Source organism: Pleuronectes platessa, chromosome 10 (genome assembly GCF_947347685.1).
Source record: "Pleuronectes platessa chromosome 10, fPlePla1.1, whole genome shotgun sequence".
Classification (NCBI taxonomy): domain Eukaryota; kingdom Metazoa; phylum Chordata; class Actinopteri; order Pleuronectiformes; family Pleuronectidae; genus Pleuronectes; species Pleuronectes platessa.
This window is the reverse complement of record NC_070635.1, coordinates 10,969,128-10,989,410: the sequence shown is the minus strand read 5'-3', so window position 1 is coordinate 10,989,410 and position 20,283 is coordinate 10,969,128. Positions and strand designations below refer to the sequence as shown.

Genomic DNA, 20,283 nt, shown 5'->3' with positions numbered 1-20,283 from the left:
ACCGAGCCCGATGTGATGAGCTTGTTATCAGTGTTATTTACCGGCAGGCTCCACTGCCTCGGGGCTTTCATCATCTCGCTCACAGATGATGATTGTGTTGTAGAATTTTAAGGCCAAGGTAATGTCTGTGTAGCCTGGTTTTTAACATTCTGCTCCTCTCTCTCTCTCTGCTTCCCCCCCCAGCCTCTTTCCATTTTTCAGGACAACCATTTAGTCATTTCAGATGCGCTGTTTGTGCTGAGGATAGCAAACGACCCACAGACAGCTGAACTCGTACCGCAGAGGAGATTAGATTATGGGTTTTTTCCTCCTCTATCCCGACAAATTTAATTACACTAAAAAGTTAAAGACAGAAACAGCCATGACGTGAAACAGCAGAAATCATTTATTTACACATTAATAAATGCAAATGAGGTGTGGAACGAACAAATCCTACATTTTCCTAGGCTTTAATCCAATTTGTTACAAAACATATAATCTTTCATCTCAGCTGATCGCTTTTCAAAGTGAAGTGAAGTGTGTAGCCGTGGCTCAGGGGGTGGTAGGAGTTATCCACTTACCACCAGGTCGGCAGATCAATCCCGGGCTCCCGTCCACATGCTGATTAAGACATTGAACCCCAGATCTTGCTGATAATTACACTTTGATTAGTGCTTTCAATTGTGTGCTAGCTTGTTTGCCATAGGTGTGTGTCGATGAATGAATTAGAGGAGGCTGAACATAAATGCCATCCATTTGATGGATCGCTGCTCGCTTTGAACAGGAGCATCAGACAGTTCTAGTTGATCTCTTTACCTCAGAACAACATCATAAAGATAATCTTTCACAGCAAACTTTCTGCCTCCACTGTTCAAACTTCATGAGAAATGTATTTTTCTCCCTCCTCTTTCATGCCTCTGCACCAGAAACAGCCAGTGGCCTGAAGCATTATGTTCCTGGCGTATCAGTCTGGACGTACATATGCTGGTGCATCTCTCTGCCCCTCCCATAGCTCAAGAAAACCGTTAGGTTTAGGTCCTTGTGACCTCACAATACTCTTCCAAAGAACTCTTTCAGATTTGCCACAATAGTTCACTCCGGCCTATGGACGTTTTTGTCCTTTGGAACATGATATCTCAGGTCTGTCTTTGGGAAATTCCTTAAAACTTGACCGGTTGTCAATTGGCCGCAAAGTCAAATTGATCACGTTTCAATGGTTAAAGGTCATTGTGACCTCATGAGTCTGGTAAAAAAGTGTCGGTTGACTAAACCTGCACTGGTTGGTGGAGGCCTTCACCCGCAGGGCATGGTGGCTCCTCTGTGTGGTTCCTCATGAGATATTCAGATTCTCCCAAAGGAACTGCTAATGAAAATAGTCTTCCGGACTAAAGGTTCATCCCTTCATCCTAACATTATTTAGGTGACTCTATAACCTGAATTATAATCCTCTACATTCTATCTTAAATAAAAACCCTTACACCTGAAATACTCCAGGGTCTAATTATTAAGTCTCTAGATAGAAGCACTCAGACGAAACATAGAACATAACAGTGGTTTTGTTCTTTTTCTGGGATTCTGCAGATCTCCAGGTGTTCTGCTGCTCTGTCTGCACGATGGAGTCATTACGCCTGAAAGCAGAATCCTAACTCTGCACTGGCTTGAATGACTCGAGTACTTATTTTGTTCAGGTTTGTGTTCGTCTGTCTATGTGAGAGGAAAGGCGCTAGGCGCAGGGGGGGGGGGGTAGCTGTCGTAATCACCTGCTGCTCCGCCATCCTTTGCTCTGACCTGCCAACTGTAATCACATCATCATGACAACCGTCAGAGATGTCACCTGGTTCTGTCGGCGGGAGACTGTTCCCATCGCGACCACGTCCCCACTAACGTCTGACTGGGGCTGTGTTGGGAGCTGGGAGCTTCCTCATGTGATACATGTACACAATCACACTCGGTTGGTTTCTCTTACTCCCGTTACATGACAGTAAAAGCCTTCAGACCCCGACCAATCACAGCTCACCACGAAAAAATCGAAGAGTTCCTAATTCTTATGCCTGTGTCCTGGTGTTCCCATGGCAACCAGAGTGACAGGTGCACCAACACAAACAGGTCTTTACATGTACGTGTGTGCACGTGTGCATGTGTATTTTTATGTGACAGATTAGAGGCAGACCTTAATTCACAAGGGCTGCATGTGTTGTGCACTTGTTTGTGTTTTGGAATTGGTCTGTGCATGTAGAGGTGTTGGGGTGTGGGGGGGAGGGAAGCAGCAGAGTGTGCTGGTCAGATAGTGATGGTGGAGTTGCCGTGGTGATGATTAAAGGAGAAATAACTGAGATTCACACGGTGAATACACTTAACACATCACCAAAGGAGCAGACTGAACACACACACACACACACACACACACACACAGATATACTGTGTAAATACATGAAATAATGGTTGGTCACTGCATGTCTTTATTGATTGTGTCATTTTCCATCTGGCCTCAGAATCTCCCATCTTTACACTTCCTCATAGTTATGTCTTTATTCTCTGTATATAAAGATGGATGACAAGTGTCCATTTCCTTCTGTTTGTATCATAATGAAGCTAGAAGGTCCCACATGCAGGTGCCACCATTTCTGACGTCATTTGGAGTCTGTGTAGCTATCAGTCAGTGTCAGCTGTCAATCATGACGTAGTATCAAATAACTAAAACCAAACTCATCAGGGAATAAAACAAACATCAGTGTGATAACAACTACCTAAATGACAGAATCCATCTTTGATTTCATTTTTTTCGTCCAAACTGGACAAACTAAAGACCATTGAGTTTTTGTGACAACTGAAGTCTACCAGAGGTTCTCTGTCACGTTTGGAAGGGGAGGGGGAGGTGAGGGGTGTTCAGCTGAACATGCAACTTCACCTCTAGTTGTCACTAGACTCTACACACTGAACCTTTAATGTCCGATAAGATGTCAGACAGAAATAAATGGAATTCAGCATCTAACGCTGGTGATGCCCCAACTTTAAAAACTAAATTGGGCTGAGTCAGAGTCGGTCTGCCCAGACTCTCCAAATCTTCACTGCAGCACTTTTTCTTTCCCTCAGCACTTACATCGAATTTTACATTAAGTCAAAGAGAGGTGAAAGCACATCATCATCCTTCACTTACTTTCTGCCAACTCCTCCTTCCTCTGTAGATATTTTCATTTCATGTGCATCCTCACAGGGGCTGCACACACACACACACACACACACACACACACACACACACACACACTCTTTGGCTACAGAGTTTATAGTAATACGCTTTCAGGCTTCTCCGTTCATATTAATGTTTCTTATGTTAAGTCCATTAGAGACTTTATTGGATTACTGGGCTCTATAACACATACACAGTCATGGAAGCAATGCATTTAATGTGTGTGTTGGTAAAACGGATCAGATTACAGGTTCTTAAATGTCCACCTGATCCATTCAAGCTTTAGTGTGGAGTCAGCTTCCTGGGCATTAAGATCCATGGCACACCTCAACTTTCCTGCAGTCATTTATTATTTTGATTAATTAAGATTAAGATTAAGATGCATTTATTTGTCCCAAACACATGCACAGACATGCAGAGGCACACTCATGCAGGTAGGGAAATTTAACCTCTGCTTTTGACCCATCTGGTGCAGGGCACACAGAGCAGTGAGCGACCATGTACGGCGCACGGGGAGCAGATGTTTGGGGAGTAAGGTGCCTTGCTCAGGGGCAGTAGACAGGGTAGGGAGAATCCTCTTGGATTTTTGGACAGATCAATCCAGGTTCGTCTTTTTGTTGTTTCTCCGTGGAGTCGAACCAGAGACGAACCAGAGACCTTTTCTGCCCATAGTTATAATCTGTATTTCTTTTGTGCTTTGCTCGTCTTGCTGACCACTCAAATGATTTACAGCACAGTTTTGCCATTCACCCATTCACACACATCTATGGGCAGCACTTTCTCCATCACACATCACTCACGGTCATCAGGGGCAATTTGGGGCTCGGCATCTTCAAGCTGACTGGTGGACAACCCGCTTTTCCCACCGAACCACAGTGGCGACAACTTTAGAGACTTAGCCCGAGCCCCCAAACAGAAAGTTATGCAGAAAAGTGGACTGGGTGTAGATTTCCAATGTAGGGAGAGCTGATATTACAACAAGTGTGTGTGTGTGTGTGTGTGTGTGTGTGTGTGTGTGTGTGTGTGTGTGTGTGTGTGTGTGTGTGTGTGTGTGTGAGTGTGTGTGTGTCACCAAGACATAGACATGTCACCATCAACACAGAAACCTACCAGTACAATATAAACTCCATTGGAACATCGGCCGCCCACACTCCCCTAAGGCTGCATACAAGGGACGCGTGTGTGTGTGTGTGTGTGTGTTAGTTTGTGTGTGTGTGAGACACAGGAGTAAGAGAGCAGAGGTTGTTAATTAACCTATTTTTCAGGGTGTTGAATCGGGATGGAGAGAGAGACGCTGGGATTCTTAATGAAGCCTCGTGGGAGTTGTGATTTAACTCCTCTCCTGTCAGGTCTTCCTCTGACATAACTCGGCTACGCGTACCTACTGTGCTTGTGACGCTCACAGTCAGGACACAGGGCCACAAATACATTTAATTCATACGTTTTTTTTAAACAAACGGTGAATCAACGCGCTTGGTCATTGTGCATGAGGCAGGTCCCAAGTTGTGTCCTGTGGCTCATGGACGAGAGTGTGGAGAGCCAGTTCGAGCTCTGGAGAGGTCAGCAGCATGACAGCAGTGGTGGAAGTCGAGTATGTGGTTCAAGACAAATGAGGTATATTTATCATCTTAGTATTTCTCCACAGTCGTACCTTGACATCACTTTATCAAAATTAAGCATCTGTGTAAGTCCAGTAGCTGGTGTTTGTCTTATAATTCTGTCCCCAACCCATCAGGAATCAAGGAGAAGAGGCTGAAATTAGCCTGTAGCGTCATTGTTCCTATCCCTCCTCTTCCTCCTCCTCCTCCTCCATCTGGTCTCAACCCTGCCCTCAGTCCCAGTACCTCACCAGCACAGCACCTCTCATCATTCACTTTAATTTCTTCTGCTCTTTTCTCTCATAGCTCCCTGCTGCCAGCGCTGCACCTTCCCTCTCTCACCACACGTATCCACTCACAGACAGACGCTGAGACGTGCCCACGCACACGCAAACACACACAGACTGGATTACATTAGAATTTCATATTCTTTTGAACTCTGTGCTTTTGACCCCCCCTCCCCCCCCTACCTCCCCCCCTACCTCCATCCATCCCTCCCCAGTTGCTAACCTTAAAACTGATCTTGGTTTCCTTAGCAACCATCTGTGTCTGCATAAGACGGGAGTTTCCTCACAAGGGCTAGAGAGGATTCCAAGCAAGGGGAGTCTCTCACACACACACACACACACACACACATACTCGCACTCTTGTGACAGTGTTGATTAGCAATCAGCGTGTCCTTCACACTGACTGTTTACTTTTAATGAGCTTAGAGAAAGCTGATGATTGGGTGATTCCAACAGGAATAGACTGGTGTTTGCATCAAATTGGAAAATTCAAGTCAAATTGATTTTGTGCCACATGATGTAACACGAAAGAAATCAGTGTCAAATTGTCTACAGGTTTCATATGTGGTTATTCTACACTGCACTGGGGCACCAATGGTCCCAGTGAGGGGGGTTGAGGTTTTCATTTAATTTAGATGTGGTTTACTGCACTGATCACTCTATTGATTATTCTTTAGGTTGATTTAAAAAATGCATTAAGTGCATGGTGTCTCTCATTAGTTTCTCATTTGACAGCGAACAATGAAGTTTGGTAACTATTGCATGTTGTGATGCAACAATTATTGTGTTACACATATAACAATGGTATTTGCTTGTCTATGCTCCCTGATATTTTGTTGTCTGTCTGTGTGTGTGGCTCTGGTGCTCTCTCACTTTCCAGAGGAATGTAGGTCAGGTGGACTGGAGCCTGTAAATTGCCTGGTGTGTGTGGTTACTTGTACAGATGTCTTTGTGAGGACCAGTTTGACCATAGGCCTTGCAGAGTGGGGACATTTGGGTCAAGTGAGGATATTTTGGTCAGTCCTGCCTTTTTTAAAAAGCTTTTTGTAACTTAAGAATTTCTTTTAGGGTCAGAATTAAGTTTGGGTTAGGGTTAGGTTAGATAGGGCTTGAAAAGAAGCTCTCTGAATGAGTGCTATGGGGCACGGGCTCGCTGAGTCAGGCCATTAGTTGTGATGGTTAAGGTTAGGGATCATGCATTATGCCAATGATTGTCCTTAATACGATTACTAAATAAGGAAGCATGATTACACAGAGAGTCGCAACGTGCAAATATGTGAAAGTGTTTGAATCCCTCGTAGATAAATCTAATAAAACTGATTATTTATTTTGGATTGTGTGTATGTGTGGCTATGTGTGTGTGTGTTGGGGGGGGGGGGGGGGGGGGGGGGGGTTGTGTACAGACAATGAAGAGCAAATAGAATGGACGGATGAATGAATGGATGGAGGTAAAGTGACCTTGGAACATTTCTATCAGCCCTGTATTATGTACTCCAGCACATATTTGCAACTATTGCCAGTATTGTGCCTCCGTACATTCAAAACAGATCCTTTATATATTGATAAAACCCAAGCATTCCGATCTGCAAACTCATCAAATGCATTTTTCTTACTGCAGACATTTTCCGACAGGGAGAATCATCCATTTACCACCTGCGTGTAAACATGCACAGAACCCACTTTCCAAAATAACTGAGTGGCATCTGGCTGATGGTGAAATATTTACACATTCTCAGGCTCTTCCTCTGAGCAAACTGCTGAGAGGAGTCCTAACACATTATCCGTCTCCTCCATTAGGAGCTAGTCTTCAATTAGCCAACCCAAAGCTGTGTGCTCAACCCCGCTCTGCGCCTCCAGCAGCCGGTGTTTACATTGTCTCTGCCACACTGTTTTCTCCCCTCAGCTCATTTCCTCCAATCACTTCGTTCACTGCCTTCCTAAAGTAGCTGAACAAATATTTTGGCACTTTAATGAGTTTCCTACCAAGAACAACTGCGTCAGAAAATGATTCAGTAAGCTTTACCCACTCATTACCTCCAGGAGGTTATAGTTTTTTATTCAGCAGTAACACATGAAAACAACTGGATGGATTACCACCAAACTTGTTGGAAGGATGGAAGGAATCCACTGAACATCATCAATGATTTCTCAGAGTATAATTCGTGGAATCTCGTAAAGAAAAAATCTGCTATGTTTAGAGGACTGATATTTTGCAATGTGCAATTTTCTTCGGCTCCAAATACAGATATGAATCTAGAGAATTTAGATATGGTTTCATAAGAGCATTACTTAGCCTTATGGAGATATTGCACTCAACTGTGCTCATCTAAATCTGTCATGCAGTCGGGGGTGTACAGCTGCAGTTAAAAGAGAGTTTGACCAACAGGAGGTGCAGTTTAACTGCCTCTAATCCTTCACAGTGACTCCTGTCTTTCCTTTGTAAGTGTTCTTTCTCCCATGGTGCCGACACACACACCCACACACACTACCAGCACGTCTATTTAAACCACATGGTCAGAATAATTAATGCAGGACATGATCATAGAGCCAGCAATGATTTATTTCAAGCTGTGAAGAAGTGACATGACTGATTGTTCTACCAGTTCACCAGGCTTTAAACGCTCACGGCCATTCAGGAGTAGCATCCATCAAAGTGACCCTCACTCACCGAGGGGTGTGTGCAGTGTATATGTGTGTGTGTGGGATTCTATGTGCATGCACGTACATATGCGTCTATACACTAATTTATCAACTTCCTGACTACTCTGCTTGATACCAAAGTCTCTTTAGAAGTCAAACTCATATCTGTGTAAGACGTTGTGCAAACCTTTAAAGCTGCTGCGCTGTTTGAATGTGTACATGGATGGATGAATGCAGCTTGTACTGTAAAGCGCTTTGAGTGGTCAATAAGACTGGAAAAGGGTTATAGAAATACAGTCCATTTAGTCCTGCAAGGTTCAGTGTTTAGCTCTGGGAACCATGAATACAATGCAAAACAAATGTTTAGATTTTACCTGAAAATAATTAGTTAGAAACAATAAATTATTTCTGTGTCAGTACAAGCTGAATGTATGCATGTATGTAAACCATTTTCGATTTTAAAGGGTGTTGTATTTTTACTGTATGTGGTTTATTGTACAAACATAAGGAAAATAAATGTTCACTATTTCTGCTTTATAAATAAGATTTAAATATAAATGTGGTGACTGTAGGAAAATACTCAAACTTGTATTCCTTTGAAACTTTATTATGTATGCATCACTCAGTTACAAGGAGGCAATTTAGAAATGAATCAGTTTCCCATTATTTTATTTGCAAGCTGTGTCAAATATGTACGCAAAAACACAAAATATCACTATAGCAACAAGAAAGTTGTCATTGAATCATTCCCTCTTCCGATTTGTCTTTATTCAGTTTACAACTCATTGCTATCAGAGAGCGAACACACTCATAACCTCACACAAAAGCTGAAGGTAAAATAAACTGTGGGTCACAAATCTTTAAACTAGTGTGACTCTTCTACATGTTCCCACTCCCACTTTTCCACCCAAACTCCACCAGAAGTTATTCTGCATTATCATTTTCACAGGAAGCTCACAAGCACATGGAAATTCAGAACCATGGTAGATGTTCATTGTGATGCCATGTAGTGTCCTATCCCTACAAGCAGCAGGAAAAACAGGAAGTGCCAGCGCTGCCTCTCCCTGAATCAACCCTCGATCAGACCGAGAGCCCTGCACTGAACCCTCACCACTGACCTTGAAGCAGGCACTGATAAAAACCATTCTTTATCTGAAGTGCTCACTTCACTGTGGTGATAACCTGGGATATAAATGTGTGAGTGTCTGGATTTGTTACCAGCTCCAACACACAGATATTCAGCTGTGCAGAGTGAAGCTTTGAGGCCTGATCTTCACCAGACAATTTAAGAGCCATCAAGAGATAAATACAAAAAAATGGATGACAAACGTGCAGGATTATTATATCCAAATAAATCACCAACCCTAAATTTATTAAGCGGTAAGATTTAATGGATGTATGGTAGTAATGCGGTCAAAACAAGACCAGACATTTCTCTCAATAGAAATGATTTGTATTCCCGCTCTGCATTCCCTGATTGCTGCATCAGCTCCGTGGCAGTGATACTTGAAGTCCAGCAAGTTTTCATCATACTCCTCCTCAATGGTGTCCGACTAGTGCTGTTTCCTCCTGAATGAACAGCCTGAGGAGAAAAATCAACACGCTGATTAATCATAAAAGTCTGAATATGTTGAAAACGCTCAATAGAATTTCACAAGGCTCAAATGTCTTGTTTTGAACAGAAAATAAAGCTGACCTAAAACTTTCAGTTGCTGTTATTTTGCTTTAAATACAGTTTAGCAGCACCATACATGATGTGCACAGCAACCAAAAATGGACGTCAAGTTGAATAATCACTTCTTAAACTGTTAAGCTCATTAGATGTAACTAAAAGAACTGAAAAATTATCAAGAGTGGACTTCGACTTTTTTCGTTAGTGAGATTTGTGTTCTACATACATAGATGTTGTGGATTTAGTTGGTAGACGTGTCCCTAATTAAGTTGTAATTCAGAGTGTGTGTTGTCAGATGTGTATTTCAGGAGACGTGATGGTGATTAACAGTTCACAGGCAGTTATTTAAACAGGGAGGCTTTTTAAACTGGATCTAACAGATAAGGCTGATAAAACTCATGAAGCTTTCCGTCCGAGAAGTCGGACGACGCGAGTTTGTGTTTTATTTGTGCTTGTGGTTGATCGTGTAGAAATGGATCAGTGATGATGAATTTCTGTCACAACCACAAGAGTTGCTGTACGCCTTTTTAGTAACCCTGTTCATGATAGGGCAATGACAGGGCAATACAAAGGCGAAGATACAAGTGTGTGTGTGTGTATGTTCGAGATTCTGATATTCTACATACGAAAATGTGTTTTGGAAATAGTTTAGACTAAGTTAGTTGCATGGTATAAGAGTAGAAACCAAACTGTGTCCAGAATGCTTCTCATGTGTCCTCCATTTTCGTGCGGAAACAACGTAATGTTAACAGCTCTCTTCACTGATAGGTCAAGAGGGCATGCACTAGGTCAAGCAGACACTGAGCGCCCTCTGCTGGATTACAAGGCAAACTGCTTCTGAAGATTATATTGTAATCAACAGGCCATCACAGGTTGAATATTAACTTTCCCTGCCACGTTGAAGTGAAAGGTGACAGCCCTGAAACTGTTTTTCATTGTCACATGTACATTTACGATTCATGCGATTTAGCAGTGTCCCTGTACCTTCTGTCAGACGAGCTTTCCCTCCCGTGGGCTGGCAGAGGACCGTGGAGCAGCCGACGCACAGCACCACAGTCTGAGCGTGGCTGAACACTGTGGTGATCTTGTAGCAGCCTGAAAACAGCACATCAACACTCAAATCATTAACTGAGGCCCTGAAGCTGCTATAGAAGAAAGAAAGAAAAGCAGCCCAACACTTCAGAGCTGTTACATAATTAAACAAACTGAATGTACTCAGTGTCCTTGCAGCTGTTTGTTTAAAGGAGTCACTGGAAGCTCACTTCACATACAACCACAAGTGTCACTGTATGCCTTGTTTGACACCCCGATCACTACGGGAATAATGAAAGGGCAACACATAAAGGCAACGCACCAAGGACAACGATGATTTATATCTTTAAACTAGATTTAAATTAGGTCTTCCAGTTGAACGACGCAGCAAATCAAGCTTATTCTTGAGTTTGTCAACGGCAATTATTCAACCCTTTTATAATACTGCAGATTTTTAAACCTTTATATAACCTAGACCATGTGACCTGAAGTTGGATTCAAATGTGATTTAAAAACTGAACTCAAGGACTCTTCATTTAGCTTCGGCTGCGAAATGTTTCTACAAACACAATCCAGGGATGTGTTCAAGGTCACTCCGTGATGAAAACTAAAGCACTGACGCAAAAAAAGACAGGAGTTTGTTTCTTTTCTCCAAAAGGTCGATGGGTGCAAGACGATTTGCAAGATCTTAAACAATAGACGCATTTACACGGATACCAGTAATCTGATATTAACCCATAGTCTGAATAAGACACGTCGTCATGTATACGTCTTATTCTCATTCGTCTTATTGAGTTCTTTGCGACATTGACAAAGCATTTGCAAAATCCTTGACGATACATGTCCTGGGTTTGAGTGTAAATAATGAAGAGTTGAGACTTTGGCAATTTTAGAGAAAATCGTGGATTAAACCTTTTTAGGTTGCTCTGTAACATGTTAACAGGAATATGAAGGGAATTTTCTATTAACCATAGTCAGAGTCATGTCTCCTTCAGAATAGGGTCAAGAGTTCGATTATTGTTTCAATGTGAACGTAGTCAATGAGAAACTATGTCTGGCTGTGGTAGCAGAGGCCTTTGTGATGTCATCAGGACAATTGAGGAAAAACCTTGCTCCGCTTTAAATAGACTTGTTGTCTTGGATGTCTGAGGTAGATGTGCTAGTATATATTAGGATAAGATGACCACTAATCACTGAGGACCACATGGTCTGACTCCCTGCAACTCTAGTTCTAGGGAATTATTGTTTCATTAGTTTAGGGACATTGTTGTACGACTATTATGTCATGGAAACAAACTGACCTGGACATTTGACATCCATAAAATATGAATTAGGACTCTGCACAAGACGTTTCTTCTTGTGTCTCCTCTTCTCCAACTCGGGACTGGGGTTCAAGAGATCTTCTGCGAGCTGAAAGGAAATCAGACATGGCATCGGTTGGTTATCACAGAATCATCAAAGTATAAATCTCGTCGATAGCCTGAAACTATCACCTGACAAACTGGGTCCGAGAAGTCGGACAACACGAGTTTGTTTTATTTGTGCTTGTGGTCGATCGTGTAGAAATAGATCAGTGATGATGAATGTCTGTCACAACCACAAGAGTTGCTGTACGCCTTTTTAGTAACCCTGTTCATGATAGCACAATGAGAGGGCAATACAAAGGCGAAGATACAAGTGTGTGTGTGTTTGTTAGCTTAGAAGTTTTGATATTCTACAGACAAAAATGGGTTTTGGAAATGGAGACTAAGTTAGTTTCACGGTACAATAGTAGAAACCAAACTATTGTCCACAGAATGCTTCTAAAATGCATTTGTTTCCTGATTGTCCACCCAGTGTCCTCCATTTTCGTGCAAACGCAACGTTAATAGCTTTCGTGGATTAAACCATTTCAGGTTGCTCTGTAGCATGTTAACATGAATATGAAGGGAATTTTCTATTAGTGTCTCTATTAACCATAGTACGAGTCATGTCTCCTTCAGAATTAACGAAATTATATTATAAATAGATCTTATGCTTGTGTAACAGTTGATTTGCAACATGTTTTGTTTATTCTCAGCTCAAAGAAGAATATAAAAAGGCACAACCCTCATTCAGGAGCACAAAATAACTTACATCTTAATATAATGAATTATAATAAAGATTTAAAGTCAAAGTAAGAGACCCAAAAGCAAGACCACAGGAATGCAAATTATAAAATTAGAAGACCAATATATTTAAGTGCAATCACAGAGTATCAGAGGATAAAATTAGAGATTTTAGAGAGTTGACTTTAACGTCAAAAAAACAAAATGGCCAATGTGGAGAAGGAGAAACGCGGAAACAATCGCTCAAACTAAATAACCGGACAAGATGTTCGTTGCAAACTAAAACGGAAAGGCCGGTTTCACTTATATCAACATTAATGTCGGTATTAAATTCCCTTTGGTCGGTTTTAAGTCCGGAGCTGAGCGAGCATCCGGGGAGCCTCGTGGGCTCTGCACGTGCTTCGCCCTATTTAGTCTGTAAGTCTTCACATCTTTATATTTATATACTTCCATCAACACTACATCAACACAAAATTACACACTTTACTATCACACTAACTTATCTCCGTCAAAAACACCTAATACGGTCTGAAAACGACATAGAAACACGTGGTGATACTCACAGGCATGACTACTGCGATGTGGACGCTCACCGGAAGTACAGAAAGAACTTCTAAGTGACGACCCGGAAACTGTTGGAGGACTCAAAACCCGGGAGAAAGAAGATAAAATATATATATTTTTTTTATTTGAAATTATTATTATTGCAACTTGTTCTTTTCATTATTATCATGTATCAGCTTGATATTGTGAAAGTTTATTATTTTAGTTATATTTACCGATGACTTTTCTTTACTTCCTGTTTCCTTTGTTTTGAAGCCGTACGTTTGTGTTTCAACTGTTTTTAGGAAATCTACTACTGAAAGAAATGTACATAGTTTTTTAATTAACAAATACAAAACGTCTTTAATATATATGAAACACTACATATTACTACACTAGTGATATAAAACATATATGCAGTGATTAATTCGGGGGTCATCTGGTTGATCATCCAGCCTCCCCTGTAATTTAAAATGTAAATAAATTATGCAAATTATATTTTGTGCTTACTTTAATTATATATCTCTTGTTAAAGAACAATGAACAATAAACTCTTGTGTGTGTTGTAGGTCTCTTAGTAAGAGTTCATTGGCTGATGATTATGACATCACCTGTATCTCTGGGTGTCCTATTCACCAAGGATAAGATAAGATAAAACTTTATGGATCCACACAGGCAGGTCAGAATGAGGTATAAAGGAGACTAAAAAAAAAAAAAATATATAGAAAGTTCTTAGTATGACCATTATATACAGCTTTTACAGGAGTGGTTTGTATAGAAATGTTATAAATTAAAGTGCAGTGGCACAGGATGATTGCCCAAGCGAGTATTATATTTATCATTTCGGTCTGGTGTTGTAGAGTCTGACAGCATCAAGCTAAATTTACTTGGTTTATTTTCACTTTCATGTTCATGATGTTCATGCTTAAATAATTTTCTATTAGCAGAGCCTGCAACCATGAACACAGCGGCCCTCGTGGTGGAAATACTTATTATTTATTATGATTATATATTATTATATATTGTAATAACGAAAAATCACCTCACAACTCATACTGGTAGTCCTGCAGAGTAGCTCCTGACGGTTTATGCTCCCCCTCTACTGGTTTATGACTTTTAATTAAAGTTTCCAGTAAAGACAGCAGCTTTAACCTTTTGCTTCTGTGGCGATCATCAACTTTTACACCAGAAAAGCTGCATCAGTGGTTTCGCTTCCCTCTGATGTTTAATATAACCGTTATTTCTCCGATCAAACAGCGCCACCTAGTGTCGAAGCGGAGGGGCTGGGCCACTAAAACTCCCACGAAGCACTCCCTCACTACGTAGCCTCCCGTGCGGATCCGGGATCTGGGCCGAGAGAAAAAGTTGGAGGCTGAAAAAAACCCACGTCGCCACCCCGGTGTGTTTTCACAAATGGAGACAAAGTGAGTGTGTGGTCGTCGTGAAACGAACCTGGAGCTGATCCGAGGACGATGAGGCCCTGATCTGCGGTAGATTGCTCAACTTTGGATGGAGTTTGTTTCGCTCTCCAGCAGTCAGACGCAGAGAGGGGGGGTCGGAATTTACCGGTGACAAATCTGGGAGTGCGAGAAAAAAAAGAAGAGGATCCGCTCTCTACGGCAACATTTGGAAACAACAACTCAAAGGAAAACAAGTGGAGATTTAAACTCCTCTTCACAAACTGAGTCATGGCGAAGAAGTACGATTTCCTCTACAAATTGTTGCTCATCGGGGACAGCGGCGTGGGGAAAACATGTCTGATCATCCGCTTCGCTGAGGACAATTTCAACTCCACGTATATCTCCACCATCGGTACGTGTGATCTCTGCCCGTTGACCTGTGTGATTAACCTGTGTGACATCACCAGCTGACGCTTCCCCTCGAACTTCAACAGTCGAGACTGTGTTTGCTGAGGTTTCATTCTTCCCCTGGTTCGAGCTCCTGATCCAACTGGTTTCTCACAGTTGTCATGTCTCAACTAGTCTGAGCTCTCCGTCATTTCTCTTCTATTTCGTCCCCCATCTGTTTTTGTTTTCTTCTCCTCCCTGTTGAATGTGTGTTCCCTGACCCCTCTCCCCCTCTTCCCCTGATCTCAGATCTCATTCCTCTCTGCTCTCAGAAGGTCCACCCACCCTCATTCCAATCTCGTTTTGCCATCTCTATGCTCCCTGAAGAATAGCTGGCTCTCTGGCATCCACAGTCTTTTTCTGCTGCACGGGACATCCTCCCTCTCTCCCTCCTTTGCCCCCTCGCTGTCTATCTGTCCAGCAGGAAGAAGAAAGCAGGACTCACAGACAGTGTGTCCTGCAGGCCTGTGAGCAACATCTTTCCTTCATGTGCACCCAGGGGGTCAAAATCAACCATGAATCCCTCCCCACCCGAGTGAGGGTGACCTATATTATGCAATGTGTGTGTGTGTCTGGGTGTGTGTGTTTTTAGTTCATATCTGAGGTATTTAACTCATTCTCTGCCCTGTCCTCCTGTCTGCTCCCTCTCCCGTCCTCTTGTTATCTCCCAGGCATTGACTTCAAAGTGAAAACCATCGAAGTGGACGGGAAGAAAGTGAAACTACAAGTCTGGTAAGAGCTGACACGTTGAGTTGTGTTCCTCTGTTCTCTAACTGACTCAAACTTAATTTTTCCGGAGAGGAAAGAGGAACCTCCCTCGTTCTCCAAATCAGTGGGTTATTGTCCATCACACCCTCACTGCATGGCATGTGTGTGCGTGCAGTGTTACAGCCACATGTATTCAGTGTAAAATACACAGTAAATGCACCACTCTCCATTCAGCTACACCTCTGCGTCTCACTGTTTATATAACGTGTGTGGGTGTGTTTGGTGTGTGTGTGTGTGTGTGTGTGTGCTTTATAGGGACACAGCAGGGCAGGAGAGGTTCAAGACCATTACGACAGCCTACTACAGAGGAGCCATGGTGAGACGCCTGCTGCACAAGCAGACTGGAAATTCGGGGCTAACATCACTGGCCCTTTGTTCTCGCTCTGTACCTTTTGACTGACTCTCCCCTCTGTGTCAGGGCATCGTCCTGGTGTACGACATCACGGACGAGAAGTCCTTCGAGAACATTCAGAACTGGATGAAGAGCATCACGCAGGTGAGGCTGCTTCCCCCTCGGACTTAAAAATAGTGCGCAGTCAGTTGGGTTCATGTTAGTCACCAGTGCAGGCCTTGAGTCACCAGTGGCCATCGCACAACTGGTGACCTTAAAGGAAGTGTTCAACCTTTAATCCTTTTATTCACTTCAAATGAATGCAATAATTCTCCATCGCTTTTACGTTAGAGGGTTTACATACTCTTTTTAAATATGGTTTTCGAATATTTGATGTAACCTATTTAGTATCACTAGCATCTGTTTACTCACTGCTTTGTCAAGTACCTTTACACAACCTCATTAAATCAACCATTGCTGATTAGTAGGAATTCCGACCCACAGTCCGTGCCCTTATGAAAGATCCTCTACCTTCATTCTTATCTAATGAAACATTTTATCTTCAGCTGCTGTTAAGGCCTCTGGAGTGCAGATCCTCGTGGTTCTGCACTCACCTCATGATCCGATTTCTTTAATCTCTTTATCTGTGTCTGCCAACCCCCAGTCATCCCAAACTCTCTGTGCCCCAATCAATTAATTGCATTCCCTGTTTCCCAGAACGCATCAGCCGGGGTCAGTCGGATGTTGCTAGGTAATAAGTGCGACATTGAGGCAAAGCGGAAGGTTACCAGGGAGACGGGAGAGAAGGTGAGAAGACCCTGAGAGGAATTTAATTGAAGCTCATGTGTTATATTGTTTGGAATTTGGAGAAGTGTCATTTGGAGTCAGTGTTAAATCATCCCTCGGGGAATAGTGGATAGATGAATAAATAATAAGAGTCGGTGTCCTATCAAGCAGAACTAAAATGCATCATGAAAATGAAAGTCAGGTAGAGAGAAGTAAAAGAAAGAAACAGTTTCTTCTAACTTTAACAAGGAGTGATTATTTGAAGAGGGGGCTGAGAGTGATATACGATTTTAATGAGTTACTCTAGATAAGAAGCAGGAAGGGATTATTGCCCACATCCTGACCCACTGTAACTATGAAACTTTGTGTCCTCAACAGCTGGCTAAGGATCACGGCATCAGGTTCTTTGAGACCAGTGCAAAGTCCAGCATTAACGTCGATGAGGTGAGCCGGAACAAAACACACTGTGTCCTCTCACACACCTCAGTAAACTTTAACCTTAAGCAGTTTTTTTTAACGTCACCTCTCACTCTTGTTATCTTTCTGTGTTTCCTTTAGTCTTTCCTGGCTTTTGCAAGCGACATACTACAGAAATCCAGCAAGAAACCAGTAAGATAGAAGACTCGTTGTAACAAATAACACTGAAGCGTGTGTTCCTGGGACTACAGACAGATGTTGTAATGCACATGTCTGTTGTGTCTATTCTCTGTGTTGCAGGGCCCCACAGGTCGAGAGGTGAAAATCACCAGCAGTGCAGCAAAGAAATCCTCCAATTGTGCTCTTCTCTAGACAGGACACTGGCGAGCACACAGAAGAAACCACCCAGTACGAATTTAAGAACACATCAGTATTCATGGGGAACAAACAGTACAACGGGTTTTTGTCTCCATCTGGTGGGTTTAATGTCAAAATACACGCAGGTGAATTTTAAAGCAAAAAATTATTTATGGATTCCTCGTCTGAGAAAGTGCCTGTGTTTTATATTGGACATATTCTCTGCTGCTACATCCTCTGTGATAGCCTTGATGTCATAAAGAGTTGGTGGAGTCTTGGATGACCCTGATAGAAACTCAAAAAACACCTTTAATACCGCTCCACATTTTCATTTCCACTTTGTATTACTCTGGCTTATCAGCAGCAGCACCATCTTATGTCTTGAATGAACTTCAGCTCTGTTTTAAAAATACATATTTTCTGGACTTGGTAGCTCTGTAAAAAAACAATCACACCTCGGCTAATTGGAACCGTTTCAGTCATTTCTTTTGAGTGAACACATACAGTAGTAGTTTGTGGCACAGGAAGAGTTTGTGTTGATTTATATACAAAAAAAGGGTCTTTTGGGCCCTTTTACCCTAAAACTAATTTCTGTTAACCTTTTGAAAATGCAGATTTCAAAAGGTGACGGGCATGTCAGTGATTCTGTTGTCTGGAAATCAGATGGATATTACCATTAAACAAAAAGTCATAAAAGGCCTTCGGTTAGCAATGCACTTTCATTTTTGTCTGTTCACTCCTTCCAAATCATTGATTCGGTCAATATTACAACAGCAAAGACACGTGGACTTCTCTTTCCTGCAGTGTCACATGAGAGACACACAATCGGTTTCTCTGCCTTTTTAGCAGCACATAAACATACTCCAGAGACGTCCTGTACCAAATATGATTTATATTTACATTTCCTTATTTTATGTGTATCTCTATGTTAACTGTTGATGGGGTTCAATAGTTCACAGCAGTATAATGAATTCCACAGATTCTACAGTACAAAAGAACAAGATGACTCCATAACGTGGAAATCTTCTTGTTATATCCTAAATGACGAATTGAGAAGATGCTCTTTGTATTAATTAAATGAACAAGTTGATGTTGGCTGTTCGGTGAAACTGAAACAAACACTGCTGGTAAACTGGCTTAGTTTTAACGGATGCATGGATCGAGTATGCGGTAGATGGGAACAGTGATAAGTGCAATATGAGAGGATGCGTGAGATAAAAGAATGATGGATAAAGCAAGTGGATGGACAGGATGTAAGAGCCTGGGAAGCAGCAGTGCTCCTGTGTCCCTCATTTTCAATTGATTTAGTGGATCTTGCCTTTTACTTGAAGTGCCTGGTAAATCTCTGACCAAACGCAAACCACACATTAGCTACATCTGAAGTGATGTGTCTCTCTGCTCAGGCGGCTTTCAGAGCAGCAAGTGTGATGGCTGCAGCTCATCTGATCCTGACAGTCTCTTTTTATCCTGCACAGACACACTGAGTTTCCTGTTACAAGTTTCTGTCACATTTTGTTTCTTTTTAGTTGCGCCACAAAACTCTGTACGAGGTTTACAGATGTTCCACTTGCTGAATAAAAATCTTAAACTGTAAACGTATGAGTATGTTGTAATATGAATCTGTATGTTGACACAATAATATAATCACGTTTTTATTATATGGGGTCAAGTGAAGAAGACTTTATTCCCATAACATAAAGTCACAAATGTACCTCAGAGGTCTTGTGGGGGTGTTAGTAGACATAAGTTACAAAAGATAATTTACAATATGGAAAATCAATCTTGACGACTGGAATACGTGCAAACATATATGGAGAAAAGATGAAGGATGGAGCCATGCACATACATTTTGTATAAGGACGAAGTAAGCTTGGCTTTCAGTCCAAACATTTAGCTCATCATCATTATCTTTGTTATACCATCACATCTTAAATACCATGTCACCCCACTACAGCACTGCGCTGCCAGAGTTCAGGCCTTCTTGTGGTCCCCAAAGTGTCTAAAAGTAGAACAGGAGCCAGAGCCCTCAGCTGTCAAACTCCTCCCCTGTGCAGTCATACCCCAGTTTCAGTTTCCGTGTTGAGCTCTATGAGACAAATTGTGATTTGCGAATACTAGCTATACAAATAAAATTTGATCGATTGATGACAACTGTAATTGTTATCTGGCTGTTCAAACACTCTGGTGCATTACTTTATCACTTAGAAATCTGTTTTCACCATTCATTTTAAGTAAAAATTAATTTATGAAGGTGGCAGGAGGTAGATTTGAATGATACTTTGCTCAGCAGTCCTTTTGAGGAGAGACTCTCTAACTAATTAAAGTCCATTGCCCAAAAATATCTTGCTTGAAGAGGAATTTTTCATAACCTGGCTTTCTAAAACGTGTTCTCCTTAAGGGTTCAAACCTGCTGATAAATTATGTATTGAGCTATAATAGAGCCAAATAGTTACAGCACTGCAGCCAATAACGCCTTAGTGAACAGTGGTTCTATGTAGTATGTGTGTTGACCTATGCAGTCTATGGTGTTGATATCATGGGATTTCAGGCACCTTCACGGACACTCCCACTTCAGGACCCCAGGTTACCTTCTCTTTAACCGCTCTCCTCCCGGTGCAGCGGCCTGGAGATGCACCGACACTCTCTCCTCTCGTTGCTGCAGCAGCGGGATCCCGAGCTGGAGTGTGTCGCTAGGCAACCGCCCCTCCCTCGCAGCATCAGCACCACAGACGGTGTGTGCACGCGCTCTGCC

At 42.1% G+C, this 20,283-nt stretch overlaps 2 protein-coding genes and 1 non-coding gene across 3 annotated transcripts; 1 reads left to right on the top strand and 2 right to left on the bottom strand.

Annotated features, from left to right (window-relative positions):
* Positions 1 to 8,343: 8,343 nt before the first annotated feature.
* On the bottom strand, positions 8,344 to 13,102 carry rps27.2 (ribosomal protein S27, isoform 2). Its single transcript, XM_053431824.1, has 4 exons — positions 13,046 to 13,102; positions 11,697 to 11,805; positions 10,348 to 10,458; positions 8,344 to 9,273 (listed from the first exon to the last, which is right to left on the bottom strand). Exons 1-4 carry the CDS (start codon positions 13,049 to 13,051, stop codon positions 9,245 to 9,247), a joined length of 255 nt encoding a protein of 84 aa, XP_053287799.1. The 5' UTR covers positions 13,052 to 13,102; the 3' UTR covers positions 8,344 to 9,244.
* LOC128450212 (small nucleolar RNA SNORA13) lies at positions 10,580 to 10,711 on the bottom strand. Its single transcript, XR_008339977.1, has one exon. It is a non-coding gene; the product is annotated as a small nucleolar RNA SNORA13 (small nucleolar RNA).
* A 1,201-nt stretch (positions 13,103 to 14,303) lies between the features above and the next one.
* On the top strand, positions 14,304 to 19,126 carry rab13 (RAB13, member RAS oncogene family). Its single transcript, XM_053431822.1, has 8 exons — positions 14,304 to 14,837; positions 15,544 to 15,604; positions 15,896 to 15,956; positions 16,059 to 16,136; positions 16,689 to 16,778; positions 17,136 to 17,201; positions 17,316 to 17,366; positions 17,475 to 19,126. The coding sequence occupies exons 1-8, from the start codon at positions 14,714 to 14,716 to the stop codon at positions 17,544 to 17,546; spliced, it is 603 nt and encodes a 200-aa protein (XP_053287797.1). The 5' UTR covers positions 14,304 to 14,713; the 3' UTR covers positions 17,547 to 19,126.
* The last annotated feature ends 1,157 nt before the right edge of the window (positions 19,127 to 20,283 follow it).

Bases quoted from the DNA above. Each gene is read 5' to 3' on its own strand.
- rps27.2 (XM_053431824.1), bottom strand. The intron at 10,459-11,696 runs GTCAGTTTGTTT...TGCTGTTTTCAG, and splicing joins TATGGATGTCAAATGTCCAG to GCTGCTACAAGATCACCACA. The intron at 9,274-10,347 runs GTACAGGGACAC...TTTTCTCCTCAG, and splicing joins GAAAGCTCGTCTGACAGAAG to GCTGTTCATTCAGGAGGAAA.
- rab13 (XM_053431822.1), top strand. From the start codon at position 14,714: ATGGCGAAGAAGTACGATTTCCTCTACAAATTGTTGCTCATCGGGGAC. The intron at 16,779-17,135 runs GTGAGAAGACCC...TGTCCTCAACAG, and splicing joins CCAGGGAGACGGGAGAGAAG to CTGGCTAAGGATCACGGCAT. The intron at 17,202-17,315 runs GTGAGCCGGAAC...TGTTTCCTTTAG, and splicing joins CCAGCATTAACGTCGATGAG to TCTTTCCTGGCTTTTGCAAG.